We start from the raw sequence: 20778 nt of genomic DNA on the forward strand, positions 1-20778 counted from the left end.
GAAATTGTTATGCTTTTACTTAGGTTACATTTTGAAAGCAGGGCTTTTTTTTTAACAATACTTCTCTACTGGTATTGCTACTTTTACTGAAGTTTATGATGACTTATTTCAGCACTGGAGATGATGCTCCTGCTGGCAGACCCATTGACACAACAGCCTCTGTGTTTTCCTTTGAAGGCTCTTTTCTTCTACTCGGCATGTTTGACTCTTGACATCCGTGAGCACTGCGCGAGACCACTTCATCACAACACTGCTGACGTCATGATGACATGTCAGCTGCGAGACCAGTAGTCGGACATCATGGTGAGCTCGGACTGTGTTTAAAGTTAATAAAATACTGCGATACGTGACATACACACTTATTTTTTTTATGTGTTTGAATCGTTTTCTCTGCTTTTTTCAAGATTAAGCTTTCGGTTCTTCGAATAACACACTGTAAGGCGACACGCGAGTCTGTTAGCTAACTAGCCGAGTATCAAACTTCACCGGCTAGCTTTCACTAACCTAGCATACACGCTGGCTGATGTTATCATAAAACCGTCTATTTCAATTGTTAACGAGTAGCTAAGCTAGCTGTTCAGAATTATATTGCAGAGTCTATTGACACTAAAAGTAGGTGTCTTTGGTATTTGGAATAGAAATGTATCAAGCGGAGAAAAGCAGAAATAATTTATATATAGGCTACAGTCTATGATATTGGTAAACTACTTTGTGGTGTACATTTTTAAGGGGCGTGTACTTTACTCATATTTCCATTTGTTGCTACTTTGTACGTCTTTTACTCAACTACAATTCAGAGGTAGTCGTGTACTTTTACACCACTTCATTCACTTTGCAGATTTGGATTAATGATGTGAAATAAAACACTTAAATAAGACTTTACACCTGGAGTAAATTCACAAGCTACCCTGCAGTATACCATGCCATGGTAAAAAATGTCTTTGAGCTCACAGTCTCGTTAGAAAGTTGTTGCAATAACTGAACTAGATGCAGGTTTTCTTCTCCAAGGCTGACACACTTTCCTTCCTTTGTTCTGCCTCCCAGGATACTGCCCACTCTGCACCACATACTTACATTAAAGGTCCCATTACATGGCCATTTCTACTGATCATAATTCCATCGTTGAGGTCTAGAATAGATTTACATTGTTCAATGTTCCAAAAGGACATTGGTTTCTCCTGCAGCATCTCTGTATAGTATGTGTATTCACTCTGTCCTAAACACTCTCTGCCCCCCCCCCTCCCCCTATGAGCTGTGCTCTGATTGGTCAGCTCGCCCACTCTGTTCTGATGAACACCACCGTTACAGCGGAACATCAGTGATTATGTGTTACAATGGCATTAGCCACCAGGAAATGACACCAGTTATGACAAACATGAGAATGCTGCGTGGGGTCTGGGTGCCGTGTTGGCGGGACGTTGCGGGTTTCGCTGCTGTGAGGAGCGGACAGTATGAGCTGGTGTCGTTTCCTGGTTGCTGAGTGGGGTCTGCGAGACAGCGAGACATCGCCATCCTGAACTCAGCCTTAGGATGCGGGAGGGGGGGGGGGGGGGGGGGGGGGGGGGGTGCTGAGGGGGCTGCAGCACCCCCATCTGCGAGGCTCCAGCACCCGCACCCCCAAACGCAGTGCATCTACACGTGTAAGCGCGTAACGTTTACAGGGCCGACGCAGCGTACTCGCTACAGGGTGTACTTTGAGGGTTTGTGACTGCATAAAAAGCTACATAACACACAAGGGGACGGGTAATAACCGGAAAAGCATGACATGGGACCTTTAATACAAGCCACTGTGGACCTGAGTGAAAACATATTCCACTAAGTTCCCCCTGCCAGACCAGTGAAGATTTTAATAAATGCTCTCACATGTTGAGATGTGACGCTTCGTATGATGAGATGGAGGACAAGTTCAGGTTGAGACATAACTAGTTTAATAAAATGTTGAGGTGAGCCGGTGCATTTTCATCTTTTCTAGCGGAGTGTTGATTTAAATAATCATATATCCAGATTACCTCATATTTTCACACAAAGGAGCATGCAGTATGCAATACAGGCATAGGGGAGAGCGGGGTAATGTGGGACACCGGGTAATGTGAGACACCCGCTGTAACTAGGCAAAGAAACAAATTTGCGGTCATGTGACCATAATGTTTTCAAGCCCCTCCCACCCCCCACTTGTCATGAAGGAGAAGTTGGTGCTGGTTCTGTGGTAAGTATTTTTTTTCACAAAAATGTGTTTGTTGCATGTAAAAGTAAATGTTCTTACTGCGAACGTAATCAACTGTAATATCAAAGCAAATTGATTCAGGTTGAAAAACTTATATCATACATGTTGATGAACTTCCAACATATAAAACCATGTGATTGATGCTAGTTAAAGATTAGCCTGAATTGCCTAGAGATGTTGTTTTTTCTAAAATGGTGGCTGTGGGGTAAAGTGAGACAGATGCTGTGGGGTAAAGTGAGACGCTGACTCACTTTACCCCGACATGAAGCACAAGTTAAGTTTAGTCTTATATATATTTTAGTGTAATATTACAATACATATGTTTTAATTTTAATGTCATAAACATTGTAGAAAAGTCATCATGCCAAGACGATACATCAGGAAGACAGCTTGGGGCCAAACACCCCTCACAGAGATGGAGAGTGCAGCTGCAGAGGTCATGCAAGGAAAGAAGTCCTTAAGACAAGCAGGAAAGGAAAGAAATATCGACAAGACAACCCTCCAAAGATTCATTAAGAAAATAGAGAAAGGGAGAGTTAAATCAGTAGCCTGGGGTGCAGTAGCTGAGGCAAAAAGAATACTGACAGATGAGATGGAGGAGGAGCTTGCCCAACATTTAAAACAAGTGGCTGACCAGTTCCATGGCCTTGCTCCAGTTAAGTGCCGTGAACTGGCATTTGAATATGCAGACAAAAACCATATCCCTGTCCCTGCCAATTGGATGGAGGAACAATGTGCAGGTAGGCTAGGGTGCGCAAGAGATCACATGATTCTGTAGGTCAACTTAGGCCAACTGATCTTGCCACAAAGCTTATCTTATAATAACGAATTGTCCACTCTTTAGGAGTAGAGTGGTTTGGCAGCTTTCTAGCCCGTCGCCATCTCTTTGTCCGAACTCCGGAGGCAACATCCCTGGGAAGGGCTACAGCCTTCAATAAGACTACAGTGGGGGAGTTCTTTACAAATCTGGCTGTAGTGATGGACAGGTGACAGAATTAATTCTTTAGTTGCAAATGTTTTATGGAGGTTTTACCTGTAAGATTTGGTTTTGATTCTGATAAGGTTCTTCCCTTGCCTCTCTTCTTTAACAGACACACATTTCCTCCACACATGATTTACAATGTGGATGAAACAGGCGTCTTTACAGTACAAAAGCCACGGCAGGTAAGCTACTAGAGAGCAGCAGACTGATACTGAGTGGCTTGTGATAATGACCAGCTAGCTATTGGCAGAATGCTGAAACTAATGCTATTAGTAATGTTGTGAGCCTGTGAACTAGAAAAAAATGAATGGACTGCAACAAAATAAAATGTACCTTTAGACCAATAGTAGCCTACTGATTGCACATGCCATTGATTCTAAACTTTCTACTTGATTCAGGTTGTGACAGAGAAAGGGAAAAAGCAAGTTGGTTCTATCACATCAGCTGAGAGAGGAGAACTGGTGACTGTGGTGTGTGCAGTGAATGCTGCTGGGAATGCCATACCTCCCATGTTTGTCTTCCCCAGAGTTAGGTTTAAGGACGACTTCATGATAGGAGCACCTCCAGGAGCCAAAGGTGCCTCCACCAGAACAGGATGGATGAACGAAGACACCTGGCCTGAGTTCCTCGATCACTTGATAAAGCACACTAAGTGCACTCCTGACCATCCCATGCTGCTAATCCTGGATAATCTGAGAGCTCACATCTCACTCAAGGCAGTGGAGAAAGCAAAGAGTAATGGTATTGTTCTGCTCACCCTCCCACCCCACACATCCCATCGCTTGCAGCCTCTCGACGTGACAGTGTATGGCCCGTTCAAGACCCTATACAGCCGAGCTCTTGATGGGTGGATGAGATCTAACCCTGGTAAAACAGTCTCCATCTATCAGATTGCAGGATTTGTGAACGAGGCCTTCTTGTCAGCAGTGACACCACGCAATATCACCTCTGGCTTCAAGTCCACTGGGATCTTCCCATATAACAGAGATATTTTCCCTGAGGAGGCGTTTGCACCATCCATGGTGTCAGACCGGCCAAACCCTGAGCTGCGGCCTGCATCCACTGGTCCATCCACTTCAGATGATCCGGATGGTCCACGGCCTGCAGATGATCCACCCCCTGCAGATGAACCACCTGCTGCAGATGCTATTCCACTCGCTGATGCTATTCCATCCACTTTGCATGGTCCACATGGATGTGCCTCGCCAGCTGTCTCACGACCTGGATATGTTGTCTCCTCAGGAAATCATACCACTTCCAAAATGTCCCCCCAGAGGACAAACAAAACGAAAGCGTGTGAAGACAGCCATCTTAACAGATACTCCAGAGAAGCAAATCATAGAACAGGCTTATGAAGAGAGACAAAAGAAACTGGCAGGGAAAAAGCAAAATAGCAAAGAAAAGGGAAAACCGAAAAAGAAGGCACCCAAGAAGAAAATCATAGATAGCAGCTCGGAGGAGAGTGATGACCCTGTCCCATTTGAGGATGATTTTGAGAGCTCTGAAGATGAGAGGAGTGACCCCGGAAACAAAGATCTGTCCGTGGGTGACTTCGTCCTCGTCAATTTTGCCACAAAACACCGAAGTATCCGTTATGTTGGCATGGTTGAGAAGGTTGAGGGGGACGAAATACTAACCCAATTCCTCAGAAAAATCCAGGGAAACAACAGAGAGTGGGAGAGACCCACGTTTGCTATGAAAGAAAAGGATGTGGCACATGTTCCTAAAGGTGATGTGGTGAAGAAGCTGCCTCAACCTAATAGGCCTGGAGGAACAACACGGAGAGAGCAACTCTTCACCTTTCCCTGTAACCTTCAGGGCTGGAATGTAGAGTAGGCCTTGTTTAAATATGCGGCTGATGTTCATATCATATCGTGTTCTAATCTAACTGGTTAAATGGTTAATTGAATGTTTATTAAAGCACTTTGAAATATATTATGTTGTATTTGACTTTGTTTGGAGTTACTTTGTTTAAAAAATGTGCTAAATTGACCAATCCCCATGATTATGTTGCGCATCCGACATTATTTTTGGAATGTGTGGTTGTCAATCTATCTGTCAGGATTCTAACTGTTACAACATGTGTTGTTTTTGTAGTTTAAAAGTGGAAAAGGTAAGTGGTTCACTTTACCCCCTTGATTTCTCTAGTCTGTCTCAGTTCACCCCTTAGCTGGGGTAAAGTGAGACACAAGACCACTTTTTAAAAAACAATCATATTTTCACTGCCCTTTGTCCTGAAGACATTCTGATCATTTCCAGTGCTAGGAAACATCCTGAATTAATGGGAAATGTGTACATTTTACTGATATATCATTTTAGCTCGCCTACAGGAGAGCAAATGTAAAAAATGTCTCACATTACCCCGCTCTCCCCTACAATAAAACCACGAGGAGTGTATCTAAAGAAGATGACTCTTCTGTATGGATGCCACTTAGCTTCTGAAACATTTCATGGATTAATGAATAATGAATAATTAAGGGACAGAACAGAGGCTCAGTTATTAGACGGTCCTTTAACTGCAAATTAATTCTTAAAAGCTTGAAACTGAATTTAACTAGAACTGTCAGGCAGTAAAATATATTGTATTAAAATGTCTGATATTTCTCCATGAAAGCAGAGTGACCGTGCCTGAGCAGGCGTCTCCCGCGGAGCACTGCCTGACTGAAGCTTTTAAGAAATCATAATTCCTCACATTGCTTGAGTTGCCTGTATTGATCGGAGATGAAAGGATTACATTCCACCACGTTAAGTCCAACACAGTGTTGTGATGTTTCCTGAGGTCTCTACAGGAGTCGACTCAGCAGAGAGGTGGATTTTGGGCTACGTCTCTGCGGTTGCTTAGAGGTCTGGCGGGGTGTGGTCTAGCATAAATAACACTCCTGCTCGTCAGGCTGTAATTGAACAACTAGCAAATTGGTCAGCAGAGGTTTGAGCTAAACAGTTGAATAGCATTTAATAGAATAGCTGCTTTAACACGAGGACCTCAAATATTGTTCTTCTGTTAATCCTCCAGAGAGAAGATGACACCCGCCGGGTCACTTCTCCTCCTGCTCCTGCTCTCTATTGTTCACCTGAGCCGGGCCAAGGTCAGGACCTCTCTCCTGGATCTGACCCAAAGCATGGGGGGCCTCCTGCCCAGCCTCAGCCGGCCCGCCAACCACAGCCGCATCTTCTATTCAGTGATGTTTGATGCGGGGAGCACAGGGACACGCATCCACGTCTACACCTTCATCCATGGCGGGTCAGGTAATAACACCCACATTACTCCATGTATCTGTGATTACTCTGCTGTTTCACAAATGCTATCCTGTCAGCCTCCCGGGTGAGAGGCAGGTTAATTCATCGTATTTACTGCAGTCAGGGTGTAATGTGTTTACATGGCCAGTGATCAATTGATTTACAAGGCAAACAGCTGAGTAACAAGCCGATATGTTGGCTCTTCCTCCTCTCCTCTTCTCTCCCTCTCTCCTCACAGCTTCAGTAAACCTGCTCCTCGGGGCACAGAGGCTATACTTGAATTCATTTAATTTGAGCGAAATAATCCTATTTTGCCAGATTCAAGCCAACATGCCTAATTTTGAATGAAGGAACATATTCTTCATATCTATGCTAAGCAGATTTAGGCCTCTTAAGGCTTTTAATAGCGGCTGTATATTTGATGTGGGCGGATCTTGTATCTTTTTAGATGAGCTGCCTGTTTTGGACAATGAGATGTTCCACTCCATAAAGCCTGGTTTGTCCGCGTATGCTGACTCCCCAGATATGGTGAGTTCATTGTCAAATCAGATCAATTCTATTGAGCCGAAGGTAAGGTCCTTCCTCCCTGCATTGTATTCAGACACACTGCCATAGCCTCTCTCTGCGGGGGGTCACATTGCTAATGAAAGCCAAAAATGACAAACAAGTGAGTATTCAGCCTGATGTAACACTTCAGTGTTTTCGGAACTTTGACCAGTAAAGTACAATTACTCAAGTACTGTACTTAAGTACAATAGTGAGGTACTTGTACTTTCCTACAATATTTTAATTTAATGCTACTTCCTACATTTACTCCCCTACATTTTAGAAGCCAATATTTGACTTGTACTACTCTACATTTATCCAACAATTTTAGTATAGAGATACAGATTATTAGACTTAAAAAAAACTCTAATAAAAAACAATTATTCATTGTTTTTATAAAATAACTATAGCTTAAAATATCCAGCAGCAGTATATAAGGTATACTCCTCCACCAGCTGTGATGAAGACATTAATGCATTAAAAAAGTTAATGCAGTGATTTTATATTTATACATTTCAAATATATGATATAAACAGTACTGATGGTTCATCTTCCATAACAAGTACTTGTAGTACTTTAATTATATTTTATGCTAACACTTTTGTACTTTTACTTAAGTAGAATTTGTATGCAGGACTTTTGCTTGTAAAAAAGCATCATGTTTATGCACATTTAATTAAGACCTGGTTACTTCTTCCATCATACATCGCCTCATCTGCCTTCTCTCTCCTTGTCTGTTTTCTTTGTAGTCCCATTGTGTTCTGTCCCAGATTGTGTTTAGTGTTCCCCCCCCCTTTATAAAAGCGTCCTTGGGTATATGAAAGGCACTATATAAATGTAACTCATTCTTATGGTGAGTACTGTGTGTGTTTGGCAGGCTGGACACACCGTCAGGATGTTGTTGAAGGTGGCTAAGAAGACGGTGCCTCGTCTGGAGTGGAAGAGAACCCCCCTGTTCCTCAGAGCCACGGCTGGACTTCGGCTGCTGTCCGCAGAGAGAGCCCGGCTGCTTTTGGAGCAGGTAAAAATAATGCAGTAGCTCCGAGACATGACAGGCTGTTGAGCCCTCTGTAGAGTGGAGTGCAGTTCTTTATCATCAGGGAGTTGTAAGGCACTCCATTGTCTGACATTCTCTCAGGAACCTCTTATCCATGGAGGGAGGAAAGAACATTTTCAGTGTTAGGGCAGAGTATTGTTATCAGAGTGGAGGAAGCTTAGTGTGGAAGGCTCCTGTGGAAGGGATAAGATAGTAATGGCTGCTCGGGGCACCTTGGAAGATGAATGATACGTTATTAATCCCCCTGAGGGAATTAATTAATCCCTCGAAGTGGAGGGCACCTCTGGATGAGCTACCATTACAGTAGATAACACGGAGGCCATTCCTCTGCTGCTTTCCTTGGCCCCCTCGTTCTCCATCTCCCCCTTCCTCTGTCTCCCTCCCCCTCACTCTCACCCCTCTCTCTCCACAGGTTCAACACGTGTTTGATGAATCTCCGTTTTGGGTCCCAGACGACAGCGTCAGCATAATGAACGGCACAAATGAAGGTAGCGTCTGCCAAGGCTCAACGCATTAGTCAGTTATCACATCTCGCTGCAGCACGTTGGGAGGTGGCATCATTGCAGATTAGTGCCTATCTTTCATGATGATACTGAGGAAAACTGCTCTTCACCACTAAGTTGTTTTGACCTTAAAAGCCTGTAATTACATATTGAGACATTGTTATTGCCTGTTGTGAAAAGGTTTAATGATTTGTCAGCGTTTCGACCTTGTTTTTCAGGGCTATACCTCTTACTCGCGTGTTTTGCATGTTGTAATTTCTGTGAGAATTTGTTGTCAGCTTTTCTCAAATGAACGTGTGCTTGACATGTCTGTTTTCTGTTCGCTGATCTCTTTAACGTAGGAATCCTGGCTTGGATATCTGTGAACTATCTGACAGGTGAGTGCTGTAAACTCCAAATGTAACTCTCCGTCTGAAAATCATCCGCGTCTTATTATAGACACAAATACTGAATGCATACAGCTGTGATGCTGTGGCCTCGAGGGGATAGCTCAGATGTTTATCAGGCTCAGGATTTTATACTATTGGGTTCTGTGTCAGATAGGCCTTTTGAAGATAGCATCTAAGGTATAACTGATTAGCTCCTCTCTGTGGAGGCTGCTAGAGTTAAAGCTAAAGTAGGAAATGTTTTCCAGGTCACCTGAATGCACACAGCGAGAGGACGGTGGGAATCTTGGATCTGGGCGGAGGATCTACGCAGATCACTTTCCTGCCAAAGCTCAGGGTCAGCTGTTTGTTTTGCACTCTTCAGACAAGATTTCAAAACTATTTTCCGATGAATAACCCATCATGTCCTTCATTTTTCCCACGTCAGAAAACCCTTGAAAGTGTTCCTTTCGCTGATTACGTTGCCAAATATGACATCTCCAACTCCACATTTGAATTGTACACTTACAGGTAAAATGTTATGTTATTTATTTATTCATAAAACACATTCATCTTGCCTTTAAACCTCGTGATTGCCTCATTTAATACCGGATTAAATGTCTACTCAAGGTAATTGCAATATTTGTGGCTTCGAGTATTGACTAATTATGTTACATCTTATCTTCATAACTTCACTCTGTTCTTAATTAGGGAACACTTCTATCAGCTGTTTAGTCATTAGGATGTGAATAATAGGCAGGCTGCATTTGTTTGGCCTATTTTCAGAATGACTCTCTTGTGCACAGTCTGTTGTGGGTGCTTTTGTAACTTCACAACAATCCTCTAACTTCCTGCAGTTACCTTGGAAATGGACTGATGGCAGCGAGGCTGGCCACGCTGGGGGCTCTGGGGGCAGAAGGTACTGTGCTGGACATGAGGAAGGGGTTCTCTGTTGCCATTAGCTGTGTGGGTCAGTGTTGTTCATTGTGAGCGTGTCTCAGAAGGATCCAGAGTCAGCTCTTCAGCGCTCTCTCGGGTGTTGTTTCCTTCCTGTCTTTTTTCTCCCGATGCTGATTAAAGGAGCTAACAAGAGAGAGATGTTTTTCTGGTACGCAAATTCAACCCTTTCTCTCTCAAAAACCCTGAGATGGATCACCGAAGGGCTTCAGAGAAAATTGTGTTTTGTGAGTCAGTCTCAGACCATAGTGAAAATTAAAAAGTCGCTTCTCTGCTCTGACAGGGTTGGAGTGGCGGGTTTTTAAAAGTTCCTGCCTGCCAAAGAAGTTCAGGGATGAATTGAGCTTTGGAGGGCTGACATATCGAGTGGGCGGGGACCCAGATGGTAAGATCCTGTTTACAGTATAAACAGTCACTGAGTGAATCCAAAGCTCATGTATCTTGGACACAGCGTTCATTTGGTTACTGTAACATGATAGAGACCTAACACCAGCAATTCCAGATATAGGGTACTACTGTTCGTTATGAGCACAACATGCACGTTTGATGAAATACTTTACGATGAATTATTTGTATGCTATATATACTATGATTTTCTATGAAATACTATTTATTAACCTTTTTTGTGACACACTCTATTATCTATTTTGTATTAATTTACTCGACAAACTATAGACTTTGATTTTTATCACAAACTATACTAAGCTTTTATGATCATTTTCAGCATAATATACTATGACTTTTTCGCCAAATACTAAAACGTGAATTTAACTGTGATTTGGTTTTTTTACATTGTGTATTATGGCTTTTTTAAAATATGATGTGAAATACTGCCGACAAATACTATAACTTTCTTGATGTTGGAAAGATCAGATAAAAATATGCAAAAAAACAACATAAGTTCCGTCAAAAATATTTTAAAAAACACTTAGTGTAGCATGTCACAATCATCAGGAAAGGACTTTGCATAGTATGTCGGAAATATAACAAAAGGTCATAGTTTAGTATGTTGAAAAAAATGTCATTGTACGGTATTGTAAGAAATTATAGAAAAAACAATACATACGCCAAATGCCAAAATACAACAAAAATAAATAATAGTATAGTGTGTTGAAAAATATGCAAAATAACAGCTTAGTAAAGTAAGTCGACATTTTGAGAAAAAAAACAGAGATTCCTTGCTTTAGAGTCAGGTGCTGTTCCAACAGAGGATGCATATTATACCGTGTCTCTGTTTCTTCTCCAGGTCTTGCAGGATACAAGCTTTGTTATCAGGAAGTACTTAAGGTGGTGAAGGGGATTATTCACCAGCCGCATGAGCTCCAAGACAGCAATGTATTCTATGCATTCTCCTATTACTTTGACCGAGCAGTGGATGCAGGCCTTATCGGTAAGCGCACACACACACACACAATATATAATTATACAGGCCAGCAGGATGCGATTACCCATTCCAATGCAAGACAGAGAAGTATGAGTCATCTGCACCTGTCTCGGGGGATTTGACAAGCTATAGGTGTGTAGCTATTAGAGAGATGCTATACTGCCATTCCAAGCTTAACGGCACAAGGTGTATCATTAGTATTATGGAAATGTGCGTATGCTCTCCTCATGAATAGTATCGCATATGAAGAATGTCGAAAATGACCCTATCGCTTCCTGCTGCAGATGGGGTCCATGGGGGGACGCTGGAGGTCAGAGACTTCAAGAAGAGGGCTAAAGAGGGTGAGATGAGCCAATCAGTGCGTCCTCACTATGACAGATCTGATCACCCTGTACTGTATCACTGTGTGCGTCTGAATAGCGCGGGCTTGTGTCCTCGCGGCTGACTGGGATCCTGCCCCTCATCCATTTCCATTTGTTTCTGCTCAGTGTGCAATAAGATGACCAAGCACCCCCCCATCCGTTCTTTCCTGTGCATGGACATGACCTACATCACTTGTCTGCTCAAGGATGGATTCGGCTTCAAGGAGAGCTCCGTGCTGCAGGTGAGGCGGCGCTGCACCAAACACTGTGGCCTCCAAACACACAGGAAGGAACATTTTTCAAAAGGTTGCTCAGAACTATAAAATCTATTTCTCGTTGAAAGTTGTGTAGCTTAGATTTTGTGGTTTGCATCATAAACTAGTGACTTACATGAGAGACACAAGCATGGTACAGTTACATTTGCCTTATTTTAACTGTTCCGTTTTAAGGCTGTGAATAAGAAGACCATGACTCACTTGTAATGTAGCTCTGTGACCCTTTTCTGTCACCAAAAAACGTTTTAAATCCACATGTTCAAACTAAGTGAAGGTGAGACCTAACAAAAGAGCACAATTCTTGCCAATACGTGAATGAAGAAAAAACAAAAATATTCTGTTACTTTTTTTTATTTAAATAAATACAAAAGGCATTTGAGTGATTTGGTGTTTTTCTTCTTCCCCTCTCCTAGTTGACCAAGAAAGTGAACAACGTGGAGGCCAGCTGGGCTTTAGGCGCCACGTTGGATCACCTCCACGACCTGAAGATCCTCTGAGGAGAAGGCAGGAGTAGGTGGTGCTCGGTAACACACAGGTTATCTAGCGGCTGCATGAGTAATTCCTCATTTTGTTTAAAAAAGCATTCAAGTGTTAATATATTGTAAAGGAGCAATGTGTTGTCTTACTCAGAGAACAAGTGGAGCACTGAAGGTTGACACTTGAGTGAGAGATGTTGCCAATAACCGTTAATGCATATCTGGGCATTACCGGAAACCCAACTTGTTTGAGAGTGATGTTTTCCTCGGGATGATAAACAGTGGGGGGGGGGGGGGGGGGAGACCAATGTTTACATGCAGCAACATGACCCTGTGCTTTAGTAGATTTGAAGTCATGTGTTTTGTAGTTAGTAATAATGGGCAACTGGTACCTTTACAGCCATTCCATTTTTAAAAAAGGAGTGGGACTCATTTTCCATCATCGCTGCATTTCACACTGCTGTTTACATATTGTACAATGCATGGTCATTATATTTTCATAAACTTTTAAACCCGTCTCATTATTTCTTTGGGAGTATTTGTTAAAAACCAAAAACATGAGGAAAAAGGTTGTTTGTACAAACTTTGCCATTTCAAAATAAAAGCATCATCGGTGGATAATTACAAATATCTACAAGGGGGTGAGCGTCAGCGATTGGTCTATTTACACAGAGACGTTCAGCGTGTCGATGATTTCTCACAATGGCAGGCTACAGCAGCGCCACCACATCTTCTCCGTACGCATGCCCTTCGGTCGCCATGGTCACCAATTCATGGGGCTGAGAGAGGACAACCACCGAATCCGCGGAGCCTGGAGGGGAGGAAAATAAATGTTCAAATAGATCAAATGCATGCTGTCAATAACACCAGTTATTATGGGATGGAACGCCTTCAGGGGCCGAAGTCTCTGCAAGCTTTCAACCGCCTTTTGGTTTGAATGCTAACAGGCTGGAAAAACTGGAGGACATTTAAAGATACTCACAAAGTATTGAGCATATAAAGTTATTCAGAGTAAAAGTGTTCACTCTAAATAATGCATTACAAATGGACTTTAAAAAGGGTTAGTTAACACATACATTTAAAAATACACCCGTAGTGCTATTTATTCATCTCAACGGCCAATATCTCCAACACTCTGCAGCTCACGCCAAAACAATCTAGATCGATTCATAGAAGGTAAGAGCGAAACTATCTTTTTGAAATGATTTTAAGCGTCATTTTCACTTTAAACTCTGAAAACTGGAACAATTGTAGTGCTTTTCAGATATTAGCTAAGGGCTGGTCCTTAAAGTTGAATAGTGAATCATTAAGTCAAAGGCTCTAGTACAGGGAGTAGACCAAATGACAACAGAGGCTTAAATACTAATTAAGTAAAGACCTTTGTTTGCTATTTGTTAAGACTGAGGTTTTATGTGAAATACGTATTACGGTCATTTCAGTGTGGTTTACTGTCTACGGTGATCACCATCCTCCTTTACCAGTAAACATGTTTTGTTTAAATACTTACATTTCGAATTCAGAAAATCTAGTCAGATAAAGAAAGTTTTACAAAACAATTATAATTAAGAAAAGAAAATGAAAAAAGGAATAAAATAAGACACACTTCTACTAATAATAAGAGTAACACACTGCTTTAAATACCCAATATATACTGAAACGCCCAGAAAGTATACTTTTAAGTATATGCACTGTACAGGTAGATGAATATTAACCTAACATTATATCAACGTTACATGCATACAACTCAACAAATATTACGTTGTGGCTCGAGTGCATTTGACAATGATGGAGTAGAATCAATAGACTGCCACTTGGCTTTGAGTGCTCCAGTTACACAATGTAATTGTAAGTAATGGTCAAAGGGTTACATAAATAAATCATAGTTGGGTTGGAACCAACTTTTTAGAACAAAACTTTTAGAGACCAACAGCGTGAGTAAAATGCAGAAGAAAGACTGACTATATGTGTATTTCTACTTCTACTATCTCCATTCTATCATTGAGCAAAGTAACCAGCTGAAAGAGTAACAGCGTCTGTCGCAAGGAATGATCAAATAACATTCAACACGACATTAGCATCACCCCGCGCTGACTCAGCACCTCTTACATCGACAGAACATTGAGAGCGTCAACATTTTACTTTGCGAAGTGTCATGTTAGCTCACCCGTGTGTGTGTGTGTGTTGGGTTTTCCCTGCTGTACAAGTTTCAATTCATACCTGGTGATCTCAGCATGGCGTGGTGGAGATTCATGGGTTCCACAGCCGTTGTCATGGTGACTATAGTGTCTCCATTCTCGCCATCGGCCTCCAGCAGGCTGCTGTGTGTCAGAGCCTCTCCTGTCAGGGGCAGACCAACAACTCTCTTTAGCTGTTTAACTCAAAAGAAAAACGAGAATGGGGTGAACACACTGGACTCAATCTGTGTTCTGTAATGGATCAAAGTCAATATTCAAACCTGAAATCCGCTCGTTATTACTCACTTTAATTACCGTTTGTAGCTTTTTTTTTCTTGTTTTTAGGACAGTTGTTTTCTCCAACACAGTCAATTTAATTATTCATGGAGTGACTCAGAAAGCACCCCTCTGTTGTGAAGCGGCATCTTCTTTTGCTCTGCTTTTTACAAAAGACCCGCCTCTTTGGGGAGGCTGACCCGGATACATCTGCAGTTTATAATTAGAGGCTTTGGCAGCGTTTCCTTTGTGGTGATTCAGCGGCGGCACTTCCCCACTGCTACACAAATGTGTCGGCTTTATTGTTTCAGGGCGGGAAAACTAATGTTAAGCGAATTTGGTACAATTAGACCATATGCTGGGATGTAAAGAGCTCATTGAGAGATGCTTTAACTCTGAAGATATACTGAAAGTGATACTGAGAATAAAGGCAGCAGTGATCCCTTCGCTGCAGAGGAAGATTTACTACAGTATCCAGTCATTTCTGTGAGTCATTTGTAAGGTGACTGCAAAAAGACTTTCAAGCGAGCTTAATCTGCCCTTTTAGCTGGGTGATTACACACTTTAGTGACAATTCTGCCCCCATCACACGGCGCCTAACAGTCCTATTTCTGCAGTAGAGCTGTGCCGTCTCTGCTTTTCCCAGAAATGTGTTGCAATCTGAAACAATTACGCTACAGGGTCTGAAGAAAAACATTTGAGTGATGAATTTTTAAGTGCTTCAAATCATTAATTATTCAACAAATGTTCCTAAAAGTAACTTAAACCCACAGTATCTCTATGCACATTTTTAAAATGTATGGGTCGCTTGAAGGTACATCATCCGAGGATTAGCATAACCACCTACTGCCACTGTGTATGTGTGTGTGTGTGTGTATGTGTGTATGTGTGTATGTGTGTATGTATGTGTGTGTGTGTATGTGTATGTGTGTGTGTGTGTGTGTGTGTGTGTGTGTGTGTGTGTGTGTGTGTGTGTGTGTGTGTGTGTGTGTGTGTGTGTGTGTGTGTGTGTGTGTGTGTGTGTGTGTGTGCGTGTGCGTGGAGGAGAAAGACCTGTTTCTCTGTTCTCAGTGCCGAGCCCCTCCTCTCCGTGCCTCTTCCTCATGTGGACGTTCCTGCTGCCCGACTGAGAGAAAGTCTTCCCGCAGATTCCGCAGTGATGAGGCTTCTCACCTGGAGAAACACACACACACTTCCTGTGATCCCAACCTAATTGATACGGGCTACCTCTCGTAGGATACACTGTATCTGCTTGATTAGGAGAAAGTTATCTTCCTTACAGCTGTTAGCCGTGTCCCACTCACCAGAATGGACGAGCATGTGTTTCCGTAGACTGGAGAACTCTGCAAAGGATCGCCCACAGCCATCTGCCTCACACAGGAAAGGCTTCTCCCCTAGAAACACACACATATTGTTCAACTCCACAAGACTAACACTTAATGTAGTCATCTTATGGACCTGTTTTGCTGCCGGAGACATTCAAATTGTAATATAATGTTTTCGGACTAAGTGGATGTGATGGCTCGTAGAAAGCTGTAAACAAAGCTGTAAACACCGTACAGTGCTCTGCTAACGCATCCTTACACATTCGAAGCAGACTCTGGAACAGGCCATCAAAAATCTTAATGTCACCCTAAATAAAATATGAAAGAGCATTGTTTCTCTTCGCGGCAGTGAAACGGAGGCGCCAGTGCTGCTGACTCTTCAAAATCTCCGGCCATGACTTCACAGCGGAAGCATTAAATGAGCAGAGGAAAAGGGCCTGAGTCTGTTATTGCCCCCAGCTTGTTTGGGTATTTGTTGTTGTTGTAGAAGTCACCTGTGTGTATGCGCCTGTGGTTCTTCAGGTTTCCAGCCGTGGTGAATTTCTTGCCACAGTTCTTCTCCTTGCAGGTGAAGGGCTTCTCTCCGTTGTGCGTCCTCATGTGAACCTGGAGCCTCTGCAGCACGTAGAAACTCTTCCCACAGCCCTCCGCGCCGCACCTGAACATCCGGTCGTTCCTTGGGAGCCCAGAAAAACAAACATGTCTCGGTGATTCCCGCGCAGATGTTCTATTTGCAACAGCGCACCTCATACATATCCCTGCAGCACAAATACTGCCTCAGCTGTGCTCCCCCTGTTCAGCTGCCTGCACTGTAAACAACCTGTGGACACTCTGTGTGACCTCCTGGAAAACATGTCTCTCCCATTAATGGATGGTCAACCGAACACAAATCGTCCACCTTCAAAGAACTAACAGTTCTCATAATCCCTGTGCTTTAAGGCAAGATGAACAATTTAATTTAGTATTCAACCAAATTCCTCCAGCATTATACAATTAAGGCTTCTTTGTTTTATGACTTTATAGGGATTGCTGGTGTGCTGTAAGGGCATGGAGTTGGTTGTTCGGATATAAGGCCTGCACAGTTTCAGGCATAGGGAACAGAAGCATTTTGTATATATGCATTGTGTGCGTGTGCGTGTGCGTGTGCGTGTGTGTGTGTTACCTGTGTGTTTTCAGGTGGTATTTGAGGTGAGCCGGCCAAGTGAACGTCCTGCAGCAGCCCTCGAAGGAGCAGCGGAGGACCTGCTTGGAGAGGGGGCGGCTGGTCCGAGTCGGCAGCTCCCGCTTGTCCCCGTCTGCCGGGGAACCGTGCGTGTGGTCGCCTAGGCAACCAGGAGAGGAAAAATGAGCGGGTTTGGCTAGAAAAACAATATAGGAGAGCCTCTGGAGCCTGGCCGTATAAAAGCTAATCATCGGGTGCTGAGTGAGAGCTGACCTGCAGAACGACAGCAGCAGAAAGACCCCCCCCAACCCCCCAAGCTGAATGCAATCACTCCCTTTCACCTGCGCTGACTCCCCGCCTTCAGAGCCTTTAACAGGGCCAATTTTGCTTACAGCGTGCGGCAGTAATGCACCTGTAACCGACACCCCGCTGCTGGGCAACTTGCCTCATCTGCAGCGAGTTAATGGGAGGGCAGCATCAACCGCTCAGAGAGTGCAGTTTTAGTCCCTCTCTGAAACCATTTTCAGGCTGCTGCACACATGCCATCCAACCGTGCACAAAGTATTTTACACCTTTTTACGTAATTGTTGCCCTAGAGTATTTTGTTCTATGCGCTTCTGTGTGTATAACACTTGGTTTTGGTAACCTTGATTCTATCAAAGACACGACCCTCCTCAGATAACTCTTATTAATAGACCTTTCATGGAAATAAAATGTCAAGGGTTAATGTGGGGAAATTATAAAGAGGTAAGAACAACTGTACAGGAGGGCAATTTAACTGAGTGCATTTACTTAAGTACTGTACTTAGACATTGTGAGGTGCTCGTACTTTACTTAATGCTTCTACATTCTTCTACTTCACTCCACTTTTATCCCATATTATACTTTCTAGTCCAGTTTTTGCATGTTCAGATCAGTAATACAACATATAAATCAAGCCCTATGTTTTTTTGTATCCAAGGATATTTGATGCTAACAACTTTGAAGGATCTTGAGTATGTTCATACTATGCGTTATACTTCTACTTCACTAGTTTGGAAGCCAACGTTATACTTTAACCCCACTATATTTATTTGTTAACATTAACTACTAATTTCTTGTTGCAGATTCTGATCAACTTAATAAACACAATATATATTGCCTAATAAATTAAATTATGGATTTAGCCAACTGGCAGTTCATAAAAGAGCGTAAATTAGGCTCAATATTACCAACTGCCAGATTAGTAATGCTTGAATAAAATCCAGTGAATTCCGGTGCTAAAACCAGCATCTGAACTTAATATAAGCTACATTATCATTTGACAATATGCATGTAAGTATAAGTTCATAAACCGCGGGATCTGAGTTTGAGTGCAAGGACATAAACTAGGAGCAGGTAAAGATGACACCTCTCGTATCACTTCTCTGTCAAGGACCTCTGGCTGCAGTTGGGCTCAGAAGCAGTTCAAAGATGTAGCCAGGAGTCATGGAGCCTGGATGTCATGGAGCAATTCTTTATCTAGCAGCACCCTGCAGAGGACTGTGATGAAGTCCTGACTCATGGTGAGGGTCAAAGAGTTGTTGTTTTTTTGCGCTATGTGCCGCAGGAAGTAGATGTTTGTCTTACATCAAAGTGTACCGCTTCACAGTCAAAAGAGTGAAAGAGATTAGGGTAAGCAACATGACATCATGTCGGCAAGTGGAGGAGCTGGAGTAAACAACTCTAGACAAGAAATACACTTCAAAACATATTCTTATCATACTTATCATACTTTCAGAATATATTTGCCTTTTTGAATATAGGGTCGTACTTTGCTTCAAATCTATCACACTGATTTCTTGACTGTTACCAAGCAACCAGTAAGGATTCAAGAAAGTTCCCTGCCCAAAAACGACATTCCTGTTAGAGCATTAAAGTGATGTTTGTATATTTATTTTTATGTAAGAATCAAACAAATATTAGACCCTCCAGAAAAACGCGGGTCAAAAATCCTTGATTATGCGATTAAACATGCAGGGTTTTTATGTGATTTTATGCGGTGAAATTGCGAAATATGCGGAAAGTTGTGAAATATGCTAAATATGCGGGAAAAATGAATAACAATTTTTTAAAATATTGGGCTGTCTTATTTATTCTCTCACACACAACCTGCCACTAACGTGAAACCCCTTTACTATTCAATTAAACAAATTCAATGTTTATTTATTGTAAAAGCAATTGGGCTATTTTAATCTCACACACACACCCCCCCCCACACACACACACCCACCCCCCCCCCCCCCCCACACACACACTTCTCCGCCTCATTCCGTTTTCATTTACTCGTTCGTTATCTGCAGCTTCAATCTTGAAGGCTACTCACTTCGTTTCTTGTAGCCCTCGAAAGGGTTTTGGAGGTTGATGCCTCGGTGAACGTGCGTTGAATGGCTTTCTTGTCCGCAGCAGCAGAAAGCATTTTTGAATGTTTGAATGAATCAAAGTGGGTCGTCACCGTCGATTTTCTCTTATGCTCCAACACACAGTTGCACGGGGTGCAGAATAGTTTCCCCCCGCTTTTTGCCCGGTCTTTAGTAGAAATGTTCGTCGGTAAATGAGATGGATTTGATTTTTTCATCTTGGTGTTTTCTCTATCGTGTGAGCTCCACACGTTCACTCTATACAGTGTTGTTTACATTCTTTGATGCGCGAGCTGATGACATCACGTCAAGACGAGTCAACTTTTTTCTCAACTTTGTGTGGAAAAATGCGGGGATTATGCGTTTTTTTTATAAATATGCGGCCTTTTAAAAATCTGTGCCATTTTGCTGATTATGCGGTAAATTATGCGATTGCAGAATCGCGTTTTTCTGGAGGGTCTAAAATATGATTTAAAAAAAGTGAATTAGTGAGCTTTAGAGACGCTGCCTGGCAATGTGTGAGCGTTGTCACGAAAAACAACACAAAACTACAATGGAGAATGTTTTCAGGCAGTGTGAGACGGAAACTCCCCTTTAGGGAACTTTGGGATTTGAGCCTTTGCAGACCATTTACATGCACAAAAACCGATATGACACACTACAGACACCCACACATCATAATAGGGCCCTTTAAAGGTTATAATTGAGTAAAACTTACATTTTTGTTTTATTCCATGACAACATTTCTTCCAAGTTCTAAATAAAAGTATTGTCATTAAGAGATTCTATTTGCAGATCTGTTTCTGACCACCTGTTTGTCCTCTCGCCTGTCTTCTATCTCCTGTCTCCATCCTGTTGTCTTCCAGCTGCTGCACTCTCTCTCCCTCTCTGAAGCATTAGCCATCCACTAAATGCACATTAAATCATCACAGACACAGCACAACAATCCGTGCTGAGGCTTGATCAATGTCTCACGATAATGTTCCAATTAGGCCTTCACTAGATATTTGCAGTCAGACTTGTAAATCCGTGTTGAGAATGTTACAAATTACTTTTGATTTAGAGACTCATGATGACAAGTGTTGAACAGTTTCA

General features: G+C 42.5%; 3 protein-coding genes across 4 annotated transcripts; 2 read left to right on the forward strand and 1 right to left on the reverse strand.

Moving 5' to 3' along the window:
- Window positions 1-195: 195 nt before the first annotated feature.
- Window positions 196-12681, forward strand: LOC307015587 (ectonucleoside triphosphate diphosphohydrolase 5-like). The gene is made up of 14 exons (XM_079644283.1): window positions 196-303; window positions 6220-6452; window positions 6892-6971; window positions 7867-8010; window positions 8459-8534; window positions 8891-8926; window positions 9184-9272; window positions 9363-9445; window positions 9772-9833; window positions 10155-10256; window positions 11118-11261; window positions 11540-11596; window positions 11744-11859; window positions 12306-12681. The coding sequence occupies exons 2-14, from the start codon at window positions 6227-6229 to the stop codon at window positions 12387-12389; spliced, it is 1299 nt and encodes a 432-aa protein (XP_079500409.1). The 5' UTR covers window positions 196-303; window positions 6220-6226; the 3' UTR covers window positions 12390-12681.
- Window positions 2253-5042, forward strand: LOC307016226 (uncharacterized protein; the record flags this gene model as incomplete). The annotated part of the gene is made up of 5 exons (XM_079645268.1): window positions 2253-2964; window positions 3069-3210; window positions 3316-3388; window positions 3605-4438; window positions 4539-5042. The coding sequence occupies exons 1-5, from the start codon at window positions 2586-2588 to the stop codon at window positions 5040-5042; spliced, it is 1932 nt and encodes a 643-aa protein (XP_079501394.1). The 5' UTR covers window positions 2253-2585.
- znf410 (zinc finger protein 410) lies at window positions 12228-20714 on the reverse strand. 2 transcript variants are annotated; one of them, XM_079644284.1, is made up of 7 exons: window positions 20492-20714; window positions 17306-17465; window positions 16638-16819; window positions 16123-16212; window positions 15872-15991; window positions 14586-14705; window positions 12228-13179 (listed from the first exon to the last, which is right to left on the reverse strand). In XM_079644284.1, exons 1-7 carry the CDS (start codon window positions 20532-20534, stop codon window positions 13079-13081), a joined length of 816 nt encoding a protein of 271 aa, XP_079500410.1. In that variant the 5' UTR covers window positions 20535-20714; the 3' UTR covers window positions 12228-13078. The 2 variants fall into 2 exon arrangements, with proteins under 2 accessions (XP_079500410.1, XP_079500411.1); XM_079644285.1 differs by having other exon boundaries at window positions 20495-20713.
- Between the last annotated feature and the right edge of the window lie 64 nt (window positions 20715-20778).

Source organism: Notothenia rossii, assembly GCF_949606895.1.
Source record: "Notothenia rossii genome assembly, chromosome: 8".
Classification (NCBI taxonomy): domain Eukaryota; kingdom Metazoa; phylum Chordata; class Actinopteri; order Perciformes; family Nototheniidae; genus Notothenia; species Notothenia rossii.